Here is an 18,701-nt window from a genome sequence, read left to right on the forward strand (position 1 = left end):
CATCAGTTGGTCAGTTTTACTGTGAATCTTGGAGAATCTGACGCAGTTTTTCTGGAGACCTCAACTGTCCTCTAGCATCTTTTTTGCTTGCAATATTCAGGAGTCTTCATTAAGTGTTTTTTGGTCCACAAAGTGGTCTGTAATATTTTGCTTTCTTTATGGATATAAAATGTGCTTTAACATTTTCTAATGTAATATTTGGACATATACAATGTTTGTGTATTAAATTAATAATGCAGAATTCATAAAATATCGTATATAAAAAAGTTTGTGCAAAAATATACAAAGACTTTGGCACAGTACTGTACTTCTGAAGCATTTTATCTTAGCCTCTGGCCCTGGTTCACTTCTAGAGAGAGTAGCATTTTATTTATCTTCATAACATCAACATAAGTGTTAAGTTATTTATAGTCAAGTGATAAACAAATGGCTTTTGCCATAATTTTTCCTTGGTTCATAAAATCATAATTATACAAATAATGTCATGTACATATGATTTGAAACTTCTTGGATGTTGTTGTCCAAAAACCTGTTTTGCCAGCTAAAAATATGCTTTGACAAAATAATTAGCTTTCATCAGACCATGGTAAAAACATCGCATTGTCTTCCTGCCAACAAACTTGCTTGAGGGTAGTTTCTCAAAATTTAACTTTAAAGGTTATTTATGATTCTGACAGGTAGCAAAGGAATCAAAAGGAGCACACCACAGAAATTGTAGGGTAGATCAAATAGAGTCAAGTGCACATTTTTCACACTGTCACATATTCTTCATGACTGACTGAACTACCACTGGTAGCTAAATGAAACTTTCATTAACATTTTAATCAAAGTAATGATTTGCTCTCTTAGATTTTCATCTAGCTCTGAGGCCAGCAGCAAATTACACATAACAGAGAAGTGCTCTTTTTTATTCTTCTTTTTATTCTTGGTGCAGTTAGATTAAAATAAAGTGACTGCAAAGTCTTGGAGTTTTTGAGGGTGGAGTCATCTCACTCAGTTCTTCAACTCATCACTTACAAGATATTTCAAGTGTTTTTCACTTCCAATATTGCAGATAGTTTAGAAAAAATGATAATTGCTTGTAATGACTCATAATTTGGGGCTTTTGAATGAATTTGAGTGAATTGGCTTAATCCTATAATGCTTGTCTTTTCACGTCTTCATAAAGTTAGGCTTGCTTGTCATTTCACAATGTCTTTATTGGTCTCACTGTATGTACAGTGATATTGTCATGCTTTAACAGGTCTGGACACCTATGTTTCTGTCAAGGGAACTGTAATGCTTAACAGCAAGAAAAGATATCTTATATATTGAGGCAACAGTTTGGGGAAGGCCCACATATGGATGTCAGATGTCCTCAAACCTTTGATTACCATTAGTTACCACTAATATTGTGTAAGAGGTTTCTTCATTTATTTTTTCTAGAAAAAACAAATTGTGTGACATTTCAAAGAAGGTAAATGTATCTGCAGAATTACTTAATCAGTAAGTACAACAGCAGCATGTAAAATGTAATTATGTGATTACAGTTTGATATAAATTTTTGTTGTTGTTTTGTTTTTTTGCAGTCCCCAGGTTAAACCTGACCAATACAAAACATAAATAGCCTTTAGCTATGATGAAAATGAAAAAGCAGACTTCTCATTGATTTGAAAAGAAGCAGCCTAATCAGCTGTTAAAACAAATTAAGCCTATTATTGAGTCCAAGTTTTAAACCCATTTAAATGTCACTCAACATTTAAGTAGCTATCACCATAAACCATCATAAACACACTGGAGAATGCAAGAAATTAATAAAGACTGAATAAGTCAAACCATAAAATGCTTCATTAAATATTTGTTGAATTGTTAATGAATTGTAACAGATCATTCATTTTTAATAACCTCTTTAAAACAGCATCGTGGTAAAGACATGAAAATCTGAGACAATATGTGGATCATTTTGCATACTTTTATTTATAGTTCATGAGCAAAGCATTCACTACAGAACAAGGTTAGTTCATGTAAAATTAAAAAGCTTCTTTCTCCTTTTATTACAATACAAAAAGAGCAAACAGTAGATCAAACTGTAGATTGGTTTTGAATTGTCCTGTGGTATTGTACATGGTGAAGTCATGAACAAAATATTGTCTGAAACTGAAGTATATGATTTAAATATCATTACATTCACTCATATACAACTCTGTGTTTTGCATTGGCCCCTTGTTATTGTATTGGAATTTGTGATTAAAGTGATAGAATGTGAATCATTTGCTTCATCATGTGAATCATTTGCTTACAGCATCAAAATGTTGGGTATAAAACGAAAAAACATGTCACAGTGAAGATGAAGAAGAGAAAAGAATTAGCAATATTTGAATCACCTCACAAAACACACTTTCTTATTAAGAAAAGTACTTCTTCCATTAAAGGAAAAAAAAGAAAAGTTTCACTTAGAAATACTTTTGTGTGACTCGCATAGAGTGGCACTCACAGTAATGTTAAAAAAATGAATATATCATCACTTTACTATACATATGCATCTCAATACAAACAAATGTGATATTCAAAATAAGTAGCTAAGATTCTAAATTATTTTAAAAAGGTTATCACAGTTTAGCCTATATACCAGGGAATGATAATGTAATATAATAAATCCAGAGAAAATACTAACTGTGATATTACACAGTTTAAAAAATAAAGTAAAAAAAAATCATTTCTCCCACATGGAAAAAAGAGTATATGTGCCAACTACGAAATAAGGGACAGATTGTCAATATGTAACATAAGTTGACCACTGCATCCACAGTGTGAAACAGAGCCAGTCAGCTAATAGAACTAGCTTTTCTAACTCCAGTTCCTAATTTTAAATCAGATCACATGCATCATCTTGTTTTCTTAAGCGTACACAGCTGGCCAGCTCCCACAGCATATCTATTATTCACACTATTACCCTTTTGACCCACTACCGTTAAAAAACAATCATTCTAGTAGTCATTCAAGTAGAGAAAGAGAAGTAAACAACCCACAATAAGGCTTCACTAAAAAAAAGTTGGATGAGTGTATACGTGTCTCACAGCTCTGAAATTCTACCATGCCAAAGGAGTTTGGTCTGTTGTACCGCTCTATAGCTCCAGGTCCACGCTTGTAAACCTCACTTTTTCACATTTCCTAGCACAGGTTGTAAAGATAATGCAGCAGAGATTACCTGCCATGATATAAGCAGACACACGTGGCTCTTTGGGCTCAAGTTCTTCCACCAAATCTGGTAGAGTCTAGTTTCTAAGTGTTAGTGCAGCAGTTTATTCTAGTTTTTTTCCCAACCACCCACCTATGACTCTGTAATAGTAATTTTACATGTTTGCATTTTTTATGTAGTTTAAGTTTTTTGTTAGGCTGCCTAGAAGCTTTCAGCATCAGGTAAATGTGTTGAGCTTTTGAAGCTGAAACACTGAGATAAACTCTGAGAAATAGCATGGTACACTGTTGAACACGATAGGCCATGTAAAAGTGAGCGGTGTTGATTTTAGACCATGCAGCACCTTATAAACATCACAGTAGCAAAGCATCTGCTTTTCTAGTGAATTTAAAAGCCAGGGCTGCAGTCTTCACTTCCCTCTTCTTAGCTTCTCTGTCCCTTGTGTAATAACACAGCTTTTAAATACCCAGCTCCTTTTTGAGCTCAAAGTATGCGTCAAATCTGGCAATGGCATAGTCCTGTGAGGATGAGGGAGAAAAAACAATGAATGAGTTAACAATGAAGATTGTGAAAGACAAGCAATGTGCCTGGTGATTATTCTGATTACTTTATAAATATATGTACTGCTGCCATGTCAGCATGAACTTTATCCCCTTTCTTACTCATGCCACCCTGTCATGCCACCCTGAACTGATAAACATGTGGACTTTGTTCAGGGTTGTCAGACAGCATTGCAGTAACCATGTTTATATGAAACTGTGTTTTATTAATAAAATGTTTTGCTCCCTTTCTAGTGCAATCTACTGTATTACAATTTACTAATTTACTTTCTAAAAAACAATGCATATTTTTGGCTTAAACATAATTAAACACAGAAACTCACCAAGTAGCCAAATTCGATGGTGGACAGTCTTGCCTGAATTATGGACCACAGGCCCCAGAAAAAGTGTGATGCAAGGGCAAACCTAAGACAAAAGAAAGATTTATTTCACAGGTTGTGGAAGCCATGTGACCGATGAGAAGCTAAGAACCCGATTTGAGGCCTTTTCTTGGAAACCAGCATCACTCTTGGACAAGCTCCAAATGGTTGCTCAATCTCCAGATGCCTCTGTACAGTACGTAGGAGGCCCAGAAAGGGCATTTCTGTATTTTTTTACCAGTGCCATATACTAATCATGTCTAAATTTAGAGTCAATAAACATAAAAGAACAAAGTGATGTGTTCATCTAGACCATATTTGTTATATATTAAAGCTTTAACAACAATTAAAAACCTAGCATGTTTCTTTGTACTGTAATAAACAAGTAACAGAGGCTTTCTATTTAATTCTCTCTGTGACTTAATATATACAATCAATAGTGCAAGATAACATTTGTCAATCTAATCTAAGTAGATTGCAAAATAGATCATAGCAAAGGAAATGTGCTCACCTGTTAACCTCCACCAACATGTCCTCTTTCATTTTTAGCTGGTCCTCCTCACTCAAGTTTGCCAGTCCAGGGTCATATTCAGACAGGTAGTTTTGAAAGAAATTCATCTAAATGGAAAGATGTAAAAAAGTGTTTTCACTGTAATGACATTCTGTAAAGCAGGTTTGCTCACAGCTCCATTACTCTAATTCCACTGTGTGCTAGAAAATAAGATCTTGAAGATCATAGAGTATTTTTAAACTAGCCTGGCAACCCTGTTATAAAAATGTCATACCTGCTTAGCTTTGGTTGGATAATTCTTGGTATCAGTACTGAAAAATGGAGGTGTGTCACAGTTGTAGTCGTACATCCATTCACAGAAAAAGTTTCCTATGTCAAATCCTCTGTAAGACAAAAAGTTGTTCCTTTAAATGATAAACAACACACAGACCCAAGTTAACTTTCCTGCAGGGTTTCTGATTATAATATTTCAGTTATCATAAACAGCCTCTGAAGTGTAAATGGAGCCAGATAAAGTGCTAATCTGCTGGCGGAGCACCCAAAGCTCAGCAGGTCTTTCACGCAAGCCTCACAGCTGCTGTGGAAACCAAACAAAAGACCCATCTGACTCGTCTTGAGGCTGTGTTCACTTCTGCCTCTAGTGCTGTACTGAAACTATAAAACTTTCCTTGTGTGATTTCATGACCCAGGAGACCAGTTTGGATGGAAAGCTGGGAAAATAAATAATGTCTGCCAATGGTTGGCTTTTCTCAGGCTTTAACTCTATCCAAATTGATAGAGTTAAATGGGTGTCCATGGATTCTGGGTGAAACCCAATCCATCTTGTGCTGGAACATATGTGGGAATGTGAAGCCGTGACAAAAATGTTTGACTGGCCTGCTGGATGGCTGCCACAGGTTTCAATGTCTATAAATCTCTTTGAAGAGAGTGTTTCTCTCCAGGCATTTAAAATATATGTCTGCCCTGGGATAGCATGGAGGCGAAGACAAAGAGAGGATTTTTCTCAGATCCAAATGATCAACATATATTGTTTCAATATAGAGCTGGGTTTATGAAAAGCATGTTTTTTTAATAATAAAAAAAGGAAATTACTTTACATTATAATGTCATGTGTAGTCAGGGAATGCCCAGTCTATTATGCTCTGTCTATTATTATACAAAATATTCCATGACCTAAATATACTAAAAATATACTTAAATACAACATGACCTAATCTTTCACAAGCACACAGGAGACTGTTTAATCAAATTTACAATTAGACATACAGACCTGTAGTTGTAGCTGCTGTACTCAAAGTCAATCAACATAAGCTTCTGTTTTTCCATGTTCTCACGGCCACTTAGAAGAAGGATGTTTCCTGCAAGCAGTCATTAAATATTTAAAAACATAAAACATAAAAAACAGTAATCTACAGAAAAAAATAATATTTTATATTCTATGGCATTTTTACCTTCTTGCAAATCATTGTGGCAGAAAACAACAGGAGACTGGGTGGATTCTAGGAGACACCTACAAAAAGAAAAAGTGTAAAACAGCTGTACTGATTCAATGGTAACTATAATAATATTAACAACCAGTGTTGGTTGTCATTAAATACAATTTCATTCCTTTCTTTACCTGAGATTCTCCATCTCCTGAGGCAGGTTGTAGCTCATAAGTTGGTTGAATTTATGGAGGTGGATCTCTCTGGTGAAGGTCACCATTTGCACCTGATTCATGTATCTACAAAGTGGTAAAAAAGCCAATTAATTACCTTGAGACAGGAGATTTCTGAGCCAAAAAGTCAGCCCATAAACATTCAGCCAGTTACAGAGGTTTTCAAATACTTGAGGATTCCCACCTGTTCACACTTTGTGTTCTGTTTCAGCCAGCAGACACCTACAAAGACATTTGAGCCAAATAATCCAAGTTCTACAATCTCCATGAATTGTTACAGGTGGGTTTGGTGTCAATAGCCAGAAAAAAAAAATTGGTTTGGCTAAGGGGGGAGAGGGCAATTGCACTGAGTTAAGAACGGCTGACAAGACCATTTGGCACTCATTCTATAAACCTTTTTCATTATACATTAAAACTGCACTTTAGGCAGATTATCTAGTAATCCATCAGACAGTCCAAATCTCTCTGCAACAGGCTGACTGAATCACACAGACTTTTACTCTCTTTTACTGCCCTGAATGCATCACCCAGCCTGTTACTCTATTTTATTGCCCTGACGGAAGCACTTCTACCCTGTCTGAGTGAAATGCAGATAACTTTTATTGACAGTTTTGCATTGTTTGGCTTTTACTATAACAGGATTTATTCAGAAAAAAAAGCTTACCTCACTGGCGTGATAGAAGTAACACGTAAGGGTAATGGTTAATCTATTATTTACCTACTGCTTGCTCCGAGAGGAGACACTGTAAAATGGGATATCAGAATATGAACCTGCTGAAAATACTGAAAACACTGTAAAGTGTCACTCACTTTTCCATGGTGCCAAACAGCCATTTCGGCTCTTTGTTAAAAGGCATCCTCATCTTGTGGAACTTAGCGATTTTCTCTGCAATCTCAGCAGATAAACTGGGATTTCCCAGTTCCTCTGTGGCAAGCTTGCGGCTCTGTGGAGGCAGATAAGTAGGACTGAATTATGGTTTGAAATGATATCTGGACAACATGTAGTGTATTTCGCTGTCATTGAATCTACATTCCCTTTCAAATTAATCAACCATCAGTGCATTTGAATAGGCCAACTCACATGCTCACATAAGCAAATGAAAAATGTTTGCACTGTCCACTTTGACTCTCTTACAAATATGAGCAAAACACCTCAGCATTATGAGTCATGAGTCAGTCATGCACATACATAAACACCAGAACTCCCTGATCAATGAAATACTTTAAAACTTACCGGAACATACTGTTCCAATCTTCCCTGGGGAAAGATACCATAGAGCTTAGGCCCAAGCTGTCTCTCTGCCAGGATGGCAAACATCACACTTTCCAGGACCATTGCTTCAGCTCCCTACAGAAATAAATCATTCCTTAATTATTTTAAAATATTGGTAGCCTTTTCAGTTGGAACTAATGATTGTATGTAAAGTTATTGTACTAAAGTGAGATGAGTAAAAAAGCTCCAGGAAACAAGGGAGTTGATTGTGAGACGAGAAGCTCAGCTTGCCAAATTACTCCAGTCTTTAATTATTCCTTCTTAACTAAGTACGTGGATTCCTAAAAACATTTCAGTGAATTGAATGACAAATACAATAAAAAGTATTTCATGGTATGTGGCTCAAAAAGATGCACTGTATGGCTTCATGTGATAAAGGCAGCTTTCTTCCACAAAGACAATGCAGATTTCTGCACTGTTATAGTCACATGCCATTGAAGGGAAAATTCCATTCAACCAACACTGCGTTTATGTAACATGCACCAGCCAGTATTACCTAACGTTTTGTTGTTGGTGTTGTCACAGAATTTTATTCAGTAATCTGTGCCTTGCTCTTGTGAGCTCATGTTCATGCATGTTTTTGACTATTCGGCATCTATGAGTGACAGGGACACTCAATTCATGTTCTAGGTATGGACCCCTTTTCTTTCATGGAAAAGCCGGAAAAAGTATATTTGTACAACATAGGGAATTGTTTGGTATTTTCTTTTGTTTGGTATTTGACCGAATTCATGTGATATTTTGCACTACATCCCCTCCCCCACCTGAAGGTTGCAACTGCCAGTAAATATGGTGGAAACATCCTGTTCTGTCCAACTACGCAAAACAGGAAAACTTGGACAAGACAGAAGTCCAGCATAGATGGAAACTGCACTTCCTCAACTCTAGAGCCACTCTGTAAACCTAAATTTCACTTGAATGGCTTGTCATGTAAGGAGACATAAATAAATGATTAACTGTGGAGTCACCATTAGCAGTGTGCACGTTTCCTCTAGATTCACACTCCAGTCTCGGCAAGGTGACAATAATGATATAATAATTACTATATAGTACACATAACAGAACTGTTATCTACAGGACAATATTTATCTGGTTAGACTGATACAGGCTGAGCCAAGTGTGTGTCACTCTACATTGCTTTAGTTTTATTAGGTTCTATATGGAGTTTTATATTTGTCCACATAGAACCTTACAGTACTAAGGTCAGGAAGTGTGATTGCGCAAGTCCGGCCACATTTACATTTGGCCCAAATTTGCTGCATGAAAACTCACAACGCCTAATATAAGTTCAACCTCCAACACTAACCTGAATGTATTATCTAATCATCATGGCTCATAAATTCCGCATACCACCCAAAGGTCATGTACAAGCAACTGCCATAACTTTAGTTTTGTTACTTATTAGCATTTCTTTTTGTTTGTTTTTTAAATTTGCTCTTTATCTGAGAGTGGATTCAGAGAAAATGGCATTTTGAGCACACCTCTCTGTGTTCACCGTTACAGAATTATCATAGATGCAGATTATAATAGACTAGTGAGCTACATATTAAACATGATATATATATATGTAAGATTTATTAAGTTGTTGTTGTGTAATAATAGTTTCTCACTTTAAATGACAAACACGAACACACACACACACAATTACATGAACATGAATTTTTTTTAATCTAGGCTACCTACTCAGTACACTATCTTACTATCTTACTTAGCTCTATTCTCATTTGCAGTGAAAGTATCGCCTTCAATATTGAGTTGGTTTGCAATGTGGTGAATATAAAGTTTTGCCAGACTAAATTCAAGCTCAAAGCTAAAGTCCTATTATTAATTATGTCTTAGCTAAGTATTTTTATAGCAATATCATTTCTATATATGATCGCAAATTGTAAGCAACTGGATTAAATATGAGAAGAAACAAAACTGGGTAAAACAATTATATTTGGTTGGTATGAATGGCCAGTGTTTTGTTTCCATGAGCAACAGCTGCTCCCTCAATTGTCTGATCACTGGTCTCTCTCTCTTTCTCTCTCCATCCTTCCCAACCTTTGTCACTCTCTATGACTGCTATGAGCCATAGCAGTCATGTGTCTTCTGGGCAGGGCAACAGTGTAATTTTCCATTGCTCCATGCCCCATAGAACACAAGCCATAACTGGATTACCCATGCAGATAAAACCACTTATTGAGCTGAAAGTGGACCACAACATGCAGTAAGAAGTAACCATCTAGCATGGTGTTGTGACTATAAATAAAGGTTATGCTTAAGGAGGCAGGCAGAAGAAACATGACAGACTTTGGAAACACAGACTGTTTCGAAAGCATGCAAATACAAGGGTGCAAATTGAACCGACATGCACAGAAGACACACACATAAGCTACCTGATGTCAGACAGCAAGGGTTAAAGTGGCAATAAGCTTCTAACATGATCTATGTAATGTGCCTTTGCTGGCTCTGGGAGTGTCAAGTGTTTTTGGACAGGGGTAAGGTTTAGCAAATTTAGATCTGAACTGAATGAACTGAATCACCATAGTTCAGAGTATGTTTATGGAAAAGCATAACCTTTAAGGTCAAAGGCAAATCAAAACACAACATATCATGTCTTGTTAGGGATTTTCTCAAAATTTAAAGTGAAAGATTATAATGACATTGTGGGCATGTATTTCTGATGTTCAGTTTTGAATGGCACAATGACCTAACAGCATATTTACTTAATGAAGACTCACAGGTATGACGCATATTGAGCTCATGTGCTCTAACAGATGTGTTGATTTTAAGGGGTATTTTTAAGATGCATGCAAATATCACACAAAAAAGTAATGCCTTTATGCTACGTTACTTACTTGAGAATGATTTACTGTGTTTGACTGTCCAGAGTCTCCTTTATTACAGGACATCTAGCAATAAGAGAAAAAGCAAAAAGCTAACCATGAGCACAAAGTGTAGTTGTTCTTCTTTCCTTTTTTCGACAGCCATTTTGAACTTGAGAAGGAGGTTGCAACAGACAATGAAAAATCTTTTTTGCAATAAAAAAAGCTATAACGATTATGATTTAGAACATTCTATATCAAATACTATCATAGAATAGTATCTTTTTCAGCAGAAACACTAATATATATATTTTATAGTCATGCAAGTGCAGAGAGTTCAGAAACTTCAGATTCTAAATATTTAGGAATTTATAACTGATTTTAAAAGGCACGAGTCTCCCCGATGGCGACATTTTCTGATTCAAGAATTTATTAACATCGTTCCAGCTGACTGATTTCTAAACACTTCAAAAGCTTTTAAGAACTAAAATCCATGATCTACTGTTTTAGAAGGAATAAACGTATCATTCTAAAATGTTTGGTAACCATGGTGTAACATACTGCATCTTTCAATAAAACTACAAACATCAATAAAAAATAAAGTGTTTCTTTTGCCTCAGACAGATTTGTGTAGAAAAATTCTTACAAAATTCAGTTTAAACATAATTAGAAACAAGACTACGGTTAGGACTAGTTAGCACCTGTCAGGTTTACAGTGATCATTTCTACAGAGAACAAAGGGAATGGTTTTTGCTTTGGTATTTTCAGAGGTGTCTGATCTCATCGGCAAAGGGCGGCTGTGGGTTCAGGTTTTTATTCAAATTTCTCCTTTGTCAGAATGAAAATATGCACGCACACCGACTCTTTCCGGACATGACTGAATACCTTTGCCCTATATAATAGTGGAACACCTGTTTAACACTAAATATGCATTTTTTTGGTTTTGTAAATGCTACTTAACACATTTTGAGAATTTATTTATAGAAAGCAGACAGAGGTAGAGAATATTTCTGACATAGCAACAGTTAAAAGGGTCAAATGTCAAGAGGTTTAAGCATTTGACATAATGGCGAGAACTTGGCTGACAGAGCTTTAGCTTCTGGGATCTAATACTGTACCGTGGCTGGTATGGTGGATCACCTGGAAACAAGAGTGCTCAAGGCACGCTCCTTGGGCAAGCCTACGGCAAAGAAGACACGCAGGTACAGGCATGGAGGTACATCACCCAACAAAATACGGCATTCCTCATTCAAACACCATCATGCAGACCACCAAGCTCTCATACAAACTTTCTCTCTTACACATACATACAGTATAAAACATGTACACACTCCCTTTATCGTTTTAGAAATATTAAAAACAATTTACAATCTAGTATAAAGGTTGAATCCCTGGGTGGGATCATTTCAATAAAAAATATAATTCAAATATAAATTTATGTAAAGCAGTGGTAAGATGATATAGCACAAACAGCCCTGCACTACATGTTATATTGTTATTTCTACTCTCAACCACCCATTTTACGCCTCATGAATGTCTTTTTAATGAACTGGTGCATTACTTTGGGTGTGTTGGAGTGGTGAAAACACTAGAATGCTGTAGGCTGGGATGTTGTCAGTGGGATATAATCTACATACCAACAGTCACATATCAGCTTACCTATTAATTATTACCTTGAACTGAAAGTGGTAATATGGAGTTTCAAGGGGATAAACAAATTGTCTATCATTTTGCACTATCCTTCATGTATCCAATCATTTTGTGTGTGTACAGACCTGTAGAGATTTTTTTGGTAGTTGCTAGCTTCCTGGGATGTGTGGACACGTCTTAAGCACTTAGGCGATCTTCCCAGTGTAAAAGTGGATCTGGGTTTTTGATACACAATGATTAATCATGCCATGCAGAATTGAATCATAGAGTGGGAAACACACCTGCAGTATGGCTCCATACAGGCGAAGCAGCACGTTTCTTGGCTCGTCCCCAATGCTCTGCAGCTCCTCGGGTAATGCGCAGAGGAACAGCTTGTTGCTGAGACCCCCTCTGTCATAGACAAAAAATATATATAAAAAACATTAATGCGCACACACACGCGCGCGCACGCGGGGTAAAAAGAAGCAATAAGACGCATTGCAAAATGCATTTGAATTAGATCGTGGATGCTGCTGAACCAGGACTTTTAAAAATAAACCCCTAATTGCCCAAGGGTGTGTTAGAGAACACTATCGCCCAAGAAATGCGCATACATACCTGATTATGGTTATCTGGAAATCCTCCTCCTCAATGGACTTCCAGGCCCCGTGCAGAAATTCTTTACACCACAGATACGCCTTGTGCTTCGTCTCAAGGTCGGGCTCCTCTGCGCGAATAGCTTTGCAGGCTGGCTCGGTATCAGGCTGGACCTGAAGCTCGTTCTCGGTCACCAATAAACCCAGAGACATGGAAGGTGATGAAGAAACCCCGTTTATGAACTTAGTCTTCATCTTTTGTTTAATGTAGATAAGACCGTCTTTATTTGTTTGAAGATATTATTTCGTGTGGTGTAAATTGGATATAAGAATGAGTGCAGCTATCAATAATCAACGAAATAGTTTGCTATGACTGAGACCGTGGTCACTTTCAGGCTACGTGCTGAAGAACAGCTGCGTGTATGGCGCTTTGCTGTTGTGTGAGATTTATTCAAGGAAACTGGCTGGAGCATTGCGTCATCAGAGTCGTCTAATGCGCCTCTCTGATTGGACGATTAGGGCTCGTCAGCCCCCACGCCCAAGCTGGAGAGCTTTAGACAAAGTATTGGACGGAAAAGTTCAAAAGCAACGTTAGAATCTTGTTTTAGAGTGACATAATACTTCAAACCCCGAAACTAAAACTTAAAAACCATACAGCATTTTCGATGATGGTGCCTGAAACTTATATCATGCTGCCATCAAAGCTACAGTACCTCATTCACTGAGTGGGCCATAGAGCAAAAAGAAAAAAAAAGAAAAAGAAAATGTGACTCTTGGTCATAACCCTCGCACTGTTTGTATCACGTGACTGTCCTCTCGCGTCTTTGTCCACTGTTTTGTGCGCTTGCATAATCGATTCTGTATTGTCCTTTGTTTTTCCTTTCTGTAATTACTGCGTATTTTTATTGTAATTAATGTATACTGGGACTGTAATTCATGGTGTTCATAATTCTATTTTGTATTGTTTCATGTTATTGCAATAATATATATATATATATATACAATTATACAAATATGTATAATTAAATACAAGCAATGACTCACAATAATTAGGTCTGGTAATAGAGTGTAAACATACCAGCAGTACTACCATATAATTACAAAGGCTACAAATATAAATGAACATACTGTGTTATTACGACTGACTGAAGTTTTTTATTCGCCTGGTTCTTTTCCGTTCCACCTTAAAAGATCCAGGGTTTTCGATCTCGCGCATGTAGATGGCACAATGAAGAGCGAGAAAATTAAAAACTCCGCGAAAAACGGGAAAATATTGCTTATTATGTGTGCATTTTCAATAATGACTATATAAATATTAATATTAATGTATTATATGAATACTACAAAAAAAATACTGAAGGAATTTTGAATAAAGGCCCTATGACCACTAAATACAGAAAAATGTCATTATATCCTGATTTTCAAAACGTCTAAATATATCTGTCAATTGCTTATGAAAATATGCGTAATATACTATCAAATCACTCAATATGAAGTTTTTCTGTAGGAATTTTGGATAATATCAGATGCTGCTATGACCAATGAGCGTTTTGACTCAAAAGCAGAAAGCAAAAACATTTTACTGAAAGATAAAGCAGAGATGAGTGAGAAGGAACAAACAGGAACCTTGGCTTGGGTGATCATCCATGACCTGGGTGAATGGAGATATCCCCACTTAACACGATATCTTTAGAAGAGAACCAAACGTCTGACCTAGTTGATAGTTGTGTGCAGGGTTCCAATGGCAGTCTGCAAGGCAGTGGTTGTGCTCAGCTGAGTGGAGCAGGGTCAACCACCATACGTGTCAGCAGGTCTAGGGTGTGGCTGAAACCAGAGTGACAAGTAAATGACTGGGGAAAACACAGTATTAAAAACAATAATTGGCCAGTTCCATTACCAGGGTTGGCTTAGGTGCGCTGAGACCCTTAACCACAGCCTCAATTACCCACATATAGCTTCCACCATGCAAGATTGTAATAGGGCTCAGGGGGAGCTCTTTGAAGACAAATTAGCAGGAGAGGGCATCTGACTTGACATTCTTGTAGCTTGGATGGTACATGATAGTGAAGTTGAACCGACCAAAAAGCAGAGCCCAGCATGGCTGATGACAGTTCAGTTGCATGGCAGTCTAGATGTAGGCCAGGTTCTTGTGGTCAGTCCACACAATCAATAGTTGTTTAGAAACCTCAAGCCAGTGATTCCCTACATCACACTTACATTCAGTGAGAGACAGGTGGTGAGAGAAGAAGGCACATGTGTGAAGTTTCTGGTCAGGAACTGAAAAGTCTGAGGCATCCACCTCCACACTTGCCAACTGGGGTCTTGGTTGATCAAGATTAGGTCTGAGGATGAATAGCAATTGTTTCAAGTTGGTGGGTTTGGCCCACTCAGATGGATCTTTTCATCAACAGTCTTTACCTGCTGCTTTCAATTATGTAACCCAAGAAGTTGACTGAGTTGGCATGGAATTCATACTTCAACACTATTATGAACAGCTGATTCTCCAGCAGCCACATGAGCCACACCTGAATTTGGTTGGGTGGCATTGTTGGCTACTCAGTGTGTATGTCACAGGGGAGGCAAAGCACGGCTCAGTGTAGTTGAAGTGGTGTGTGGAGGCCACAGGTGGTCAGACATCTGGAAGGGTATTCAGCAATGGCAACATCAGTACCAGGATGCAGATAGTAGGGAAAAGCAAATGACAAGTTCTGTTTCTCCATAGCAGGCGTCCAAATCAAGAGTCAAGGTAAGTTACTGTCATTTCGACGATAACATATATAGCTGATGCAGTACACAGAGAAACGAAATAATGTTCCACTAGGACCCTGGTGTTACATAAAGGCATAGAGCTACACAAGACAACACAGACCAAAGGCTACAAAGTAAAAAAATTAACCTATGACATGAAGTACGTGTGCAACCTTTTGCAAATCGTGTAAGACAATACACTACAGGACAGATACAGTATATAGCACTGACCAGTAATCGGTCTGTGTGGTTTTAAGTGCAAATAGGATACTTTGTATTTTAAACATACATATTTTAACAAACCTATTTTAACATATATTATATTATATTATATTATATTATATTATATTATATTATATTATATTATATTATATTATATTATATTATATTATATTATATTATATTAACAAACATATTTTAAACATGTATACTGTCAGTCAGTGATAGACATATCAGATCTGAAGGGGAAGGTCAAAGTCTACATCTCTTAACAGGGCAGGCTACTATGCCCCTCTGGCCCCTGAGAGAGAGAGAGAGAGAGAGAGAGAGATCAGCTACGTCTTGGCTGGGCAAACAAGATTTTGGTAGAATGGCCTTGCTGGCCAAGCTTTCACTCCCTTTCAGTAGTCATTCAATGGAGTTCATTGTTACCCAGGCAAAAGGAGTGGTTTCGGTTAAGAGAATCCACTGACACCAGAGTCATCTCTGCATTAAGGTGAGAACTGGAAGGAAGTGGAGGGTACAAGAGGCCATTAACCAGATTTAATAGCAGGCCATGTGATAATGTAGCAAGCAATGAAATGTAAAATCTCATGAAGAGAGTCTGAAAGGCTAAGCCATTTTTAATGTTTCTAAAACAGTTGGTTTATGTCCTCCCCATCCCATCCAATCTCTTGACTTTTAGTATAGTGGAAGTCTCAATATGCTCACAGTGCCAGGAAACCTGGAGCATATTTTGAGTGGTTGCCTTATGGTCCTAGCAGAGGCATGTTATTGCTTGCACCATGAACAGGTGCTAACGTTAATGTCATTTGCACAGGGATCACTTGTAGCAAGCCTCAACATCAGTGAGAGAGTCTATTGATTTTGCCAGGGAAGGAGAGTTGGCCACAGTGACTTTGCAGGCTGGACTATGTAAAGGGCCGTTAAGCTTCTTGGAATCACAAGCCACAACTTAGAGGCTACAGAATGTTTTGATGGCTGTAGACTAAGCAGGGTGATCTGTGGAATGGATAAGCTACTAGGAAGAAAAACCTGTTAAGTGAGATGGCTACAATATTGTTACTCATTTGTATTTTAGATAGCGTAGAGGTAAGTACTGGCATCTTGACATGTCTGGTTGTGTTAGGCAGACGTGTGTGTGTGTGAGGATTCCATACAGAACCAGTGGCACTGAGCATGCATTAACAGTGCTAGTGGGGCTTGCAACAGCTAGGTTCATGTGGCCAATATCAAAAATACAGTAATATTTTCCTCATATTCAGCTTTTTTTCTTCATCAGATTTGAAAATGAGGTGATATTTGGCATAGGAATTAGGTAAAAATGCAATTAGCCTAGGATACTCAGGAAAGAAATGACTACTGTAAAATTTCTTGATATTGTTTTATTGTGCTTCATGGCTCCATCTACAGGCTCTATTTTGCAACTTCTAGATCTTTTAAGGTGGAACGTAAAATGTGAATAAGAAAACTGCTAAATAAGGAGCTAAGTTAAGCCTCATGTTATACCAGGGATGTCCAATTTCATTTCAGCCAAACACAAGCCACATCTGAGTCTACTGAAAGCCAAGATCAACTGAATAAACAGGTGGAATAAGATTGAACAAGATTGAAATAATATGTCTGCTTGCTACATTGTATAACACAAGCACTGATTCTTAGAAAAGATGTACAGTGTTTGATACAAATGTACTTTGGAGTTTATTACCAGAACATGGCAGTCAATATGTTGATATACTGTAGGATTATACATGATTTAGTAATCAAGTATGTAGTCAGTGCATAGGTATAGTATGTAAAAACCTCTATTATTATTTTATATAACCTTATTTTTAGATTTATTCTAATAATTAATATATTATTATTGTTTTAATCACTAGGTGAGCACATATAGCCTACATTCCATTTAGGTAAAGTGTAGTCCTCCACCCAGTGCCTCCCATGGTTACCATGAGCTGATAACAAATGCAAACTATGCTGGAGTAACTAAAAAATAGTGGTAAACATTGTGCAAAGCTATTATGGTCATTGGGTGGAGCACTACATGTGCTCACCTACGGACCTAACACAGTAGAACATCACCTTTGTTAAATTGAATATGAACCTGTTTCTCAGCAAGTTGTACATAATGTTATAGTTCATTAATACATCGTTATATAATACAGTTGTCCATGAGGTTACATTCCATTCCAATGCATTGCGTGTTACTTAAACCTTTTTTTTGCTTCTGACTTCTCGTACATTTTTTTTCCAGAAAAAAGGTGTTTGATTTAAATCTCTATTGTAATACTACATTTGGAGTAGGTAGTATTCTGAAAGGAAAAGAAATTGCATTTATAAGCTGACAAAATACAGGTAACTTCATTGCATCCAGTTGAGTAGCAGCTTAAAAAACTAGGTGACAAAGCTGAAGCTGGTTTCCGTTTCCCCCAGCTTCTTAAAGTCGATTATTTTTTGTTCCGACCTGACTAATTCCTATACCGTTATCTCCTCGTTATTAATATGTCTCAAACATCTGACAAATTGTTCTATAAAGAAGATAATATAAAGTACAACAATTACTGTAACTTTTTCTGCATAATGGGGCCCCATGAACCTCATTTAAAACCATTTAACATAAAAACTGATAGGTAATTTTGATGTTGGCTTGAGAAAGCCAGTCTGAATGCTTTAAACTGTCATGTTTGGATAGTTTGAAAGAAAGAAAGAAAGAAAGAAAGAAAGAAAGAAAGAAAGAAAGAAAGAAAGAAAGAAAGAAAGAAAGAGTTGGTGTAGGTAAAGAAAATGAGGAAAATAAGAAAAAGAAGCATTGAGTTTATTAGGTCTAAAACTAGCTATGGCCACCTGCCTAATATTGTGTTGGTCCCCCTTTTGCTTCAAAACAGCCCTGACTCATCGAGGCATGGACTCTACTAGATCCCTGAAGGTGTGCTGTGGTATCTGGCACCAAGATGACCACTGATCACAGCAGCCTGGGAACACCCCACAGGAGCTGCAGTTTTGGAGATGCTCTGATCCAGTCGTCTGGCTAGACCCTTGTCAAACTCGCTCAAATCCTTATGCTCATTTGTTTCATGCCCGTTTTTCCTGCTTCACATCAACTTTGAGGACAAAATGTTCACTTGCTGTCTAATATATCCCACCCACTAACAGGTGCCATGATG

General features: G+C 37.2%; 1 protein-coding gene across 1 annotated transcript; it reads right to left on the reverse strand.

The window, feature by feature from the left end:
* Positions 1–1,931: 1,931 nt before the first annotated feature.
* Positions 1,932–13,022, reverse strand: chka (choline kinase alpha). Its single transcript, XM_058387294.1, has 12 exons — positions 12,593–13,022; positions 12,277–12,385; positions 10,379–10,432; positions 7,500–7,613; positions 7,076–7,209; positions 6,227–6,331; positions 6,060–6,118; positions 5,879–5,966; positions 4,883–4,991; positions 4,609–4,715; positions 4,062–4,143; positions 1,932–3,696 (listed from the first exon to the last, which is right to left on the reverse strand). The coding sequence occupies exons 1-12, from the start codon at positions 12,823–12,825 to the stop codon at positions 3,637–3,639; spliced, it is 1,254 nt and encodes a 417-aa protein (XP_058243277.1). The 5' UTR covers positions 12,826–13,022; the 3' UTR covers positions 1,932–3,636.
* Positions 13,023–18,701: the final 5,679 nt, after the last annotated feature.

The sequence above is a fragment of the Hemibagrus wyckioides genome, linkage group LG04 (genome assembly GCF_019097595.1).
Source record: "Hemibagrus wyckioides isolate EC202008001 linkage group LG04, SWU_Hwy_1.0, whole genome shotgun sequence".
Taxonomy (NCBI): domain Eukaryota; kingdom Metazoa; phylum Chordata; class Actinopteri; order Siluriformes; family Bagridae; genus Hemibagrus; species Hemibagrus wyckioides.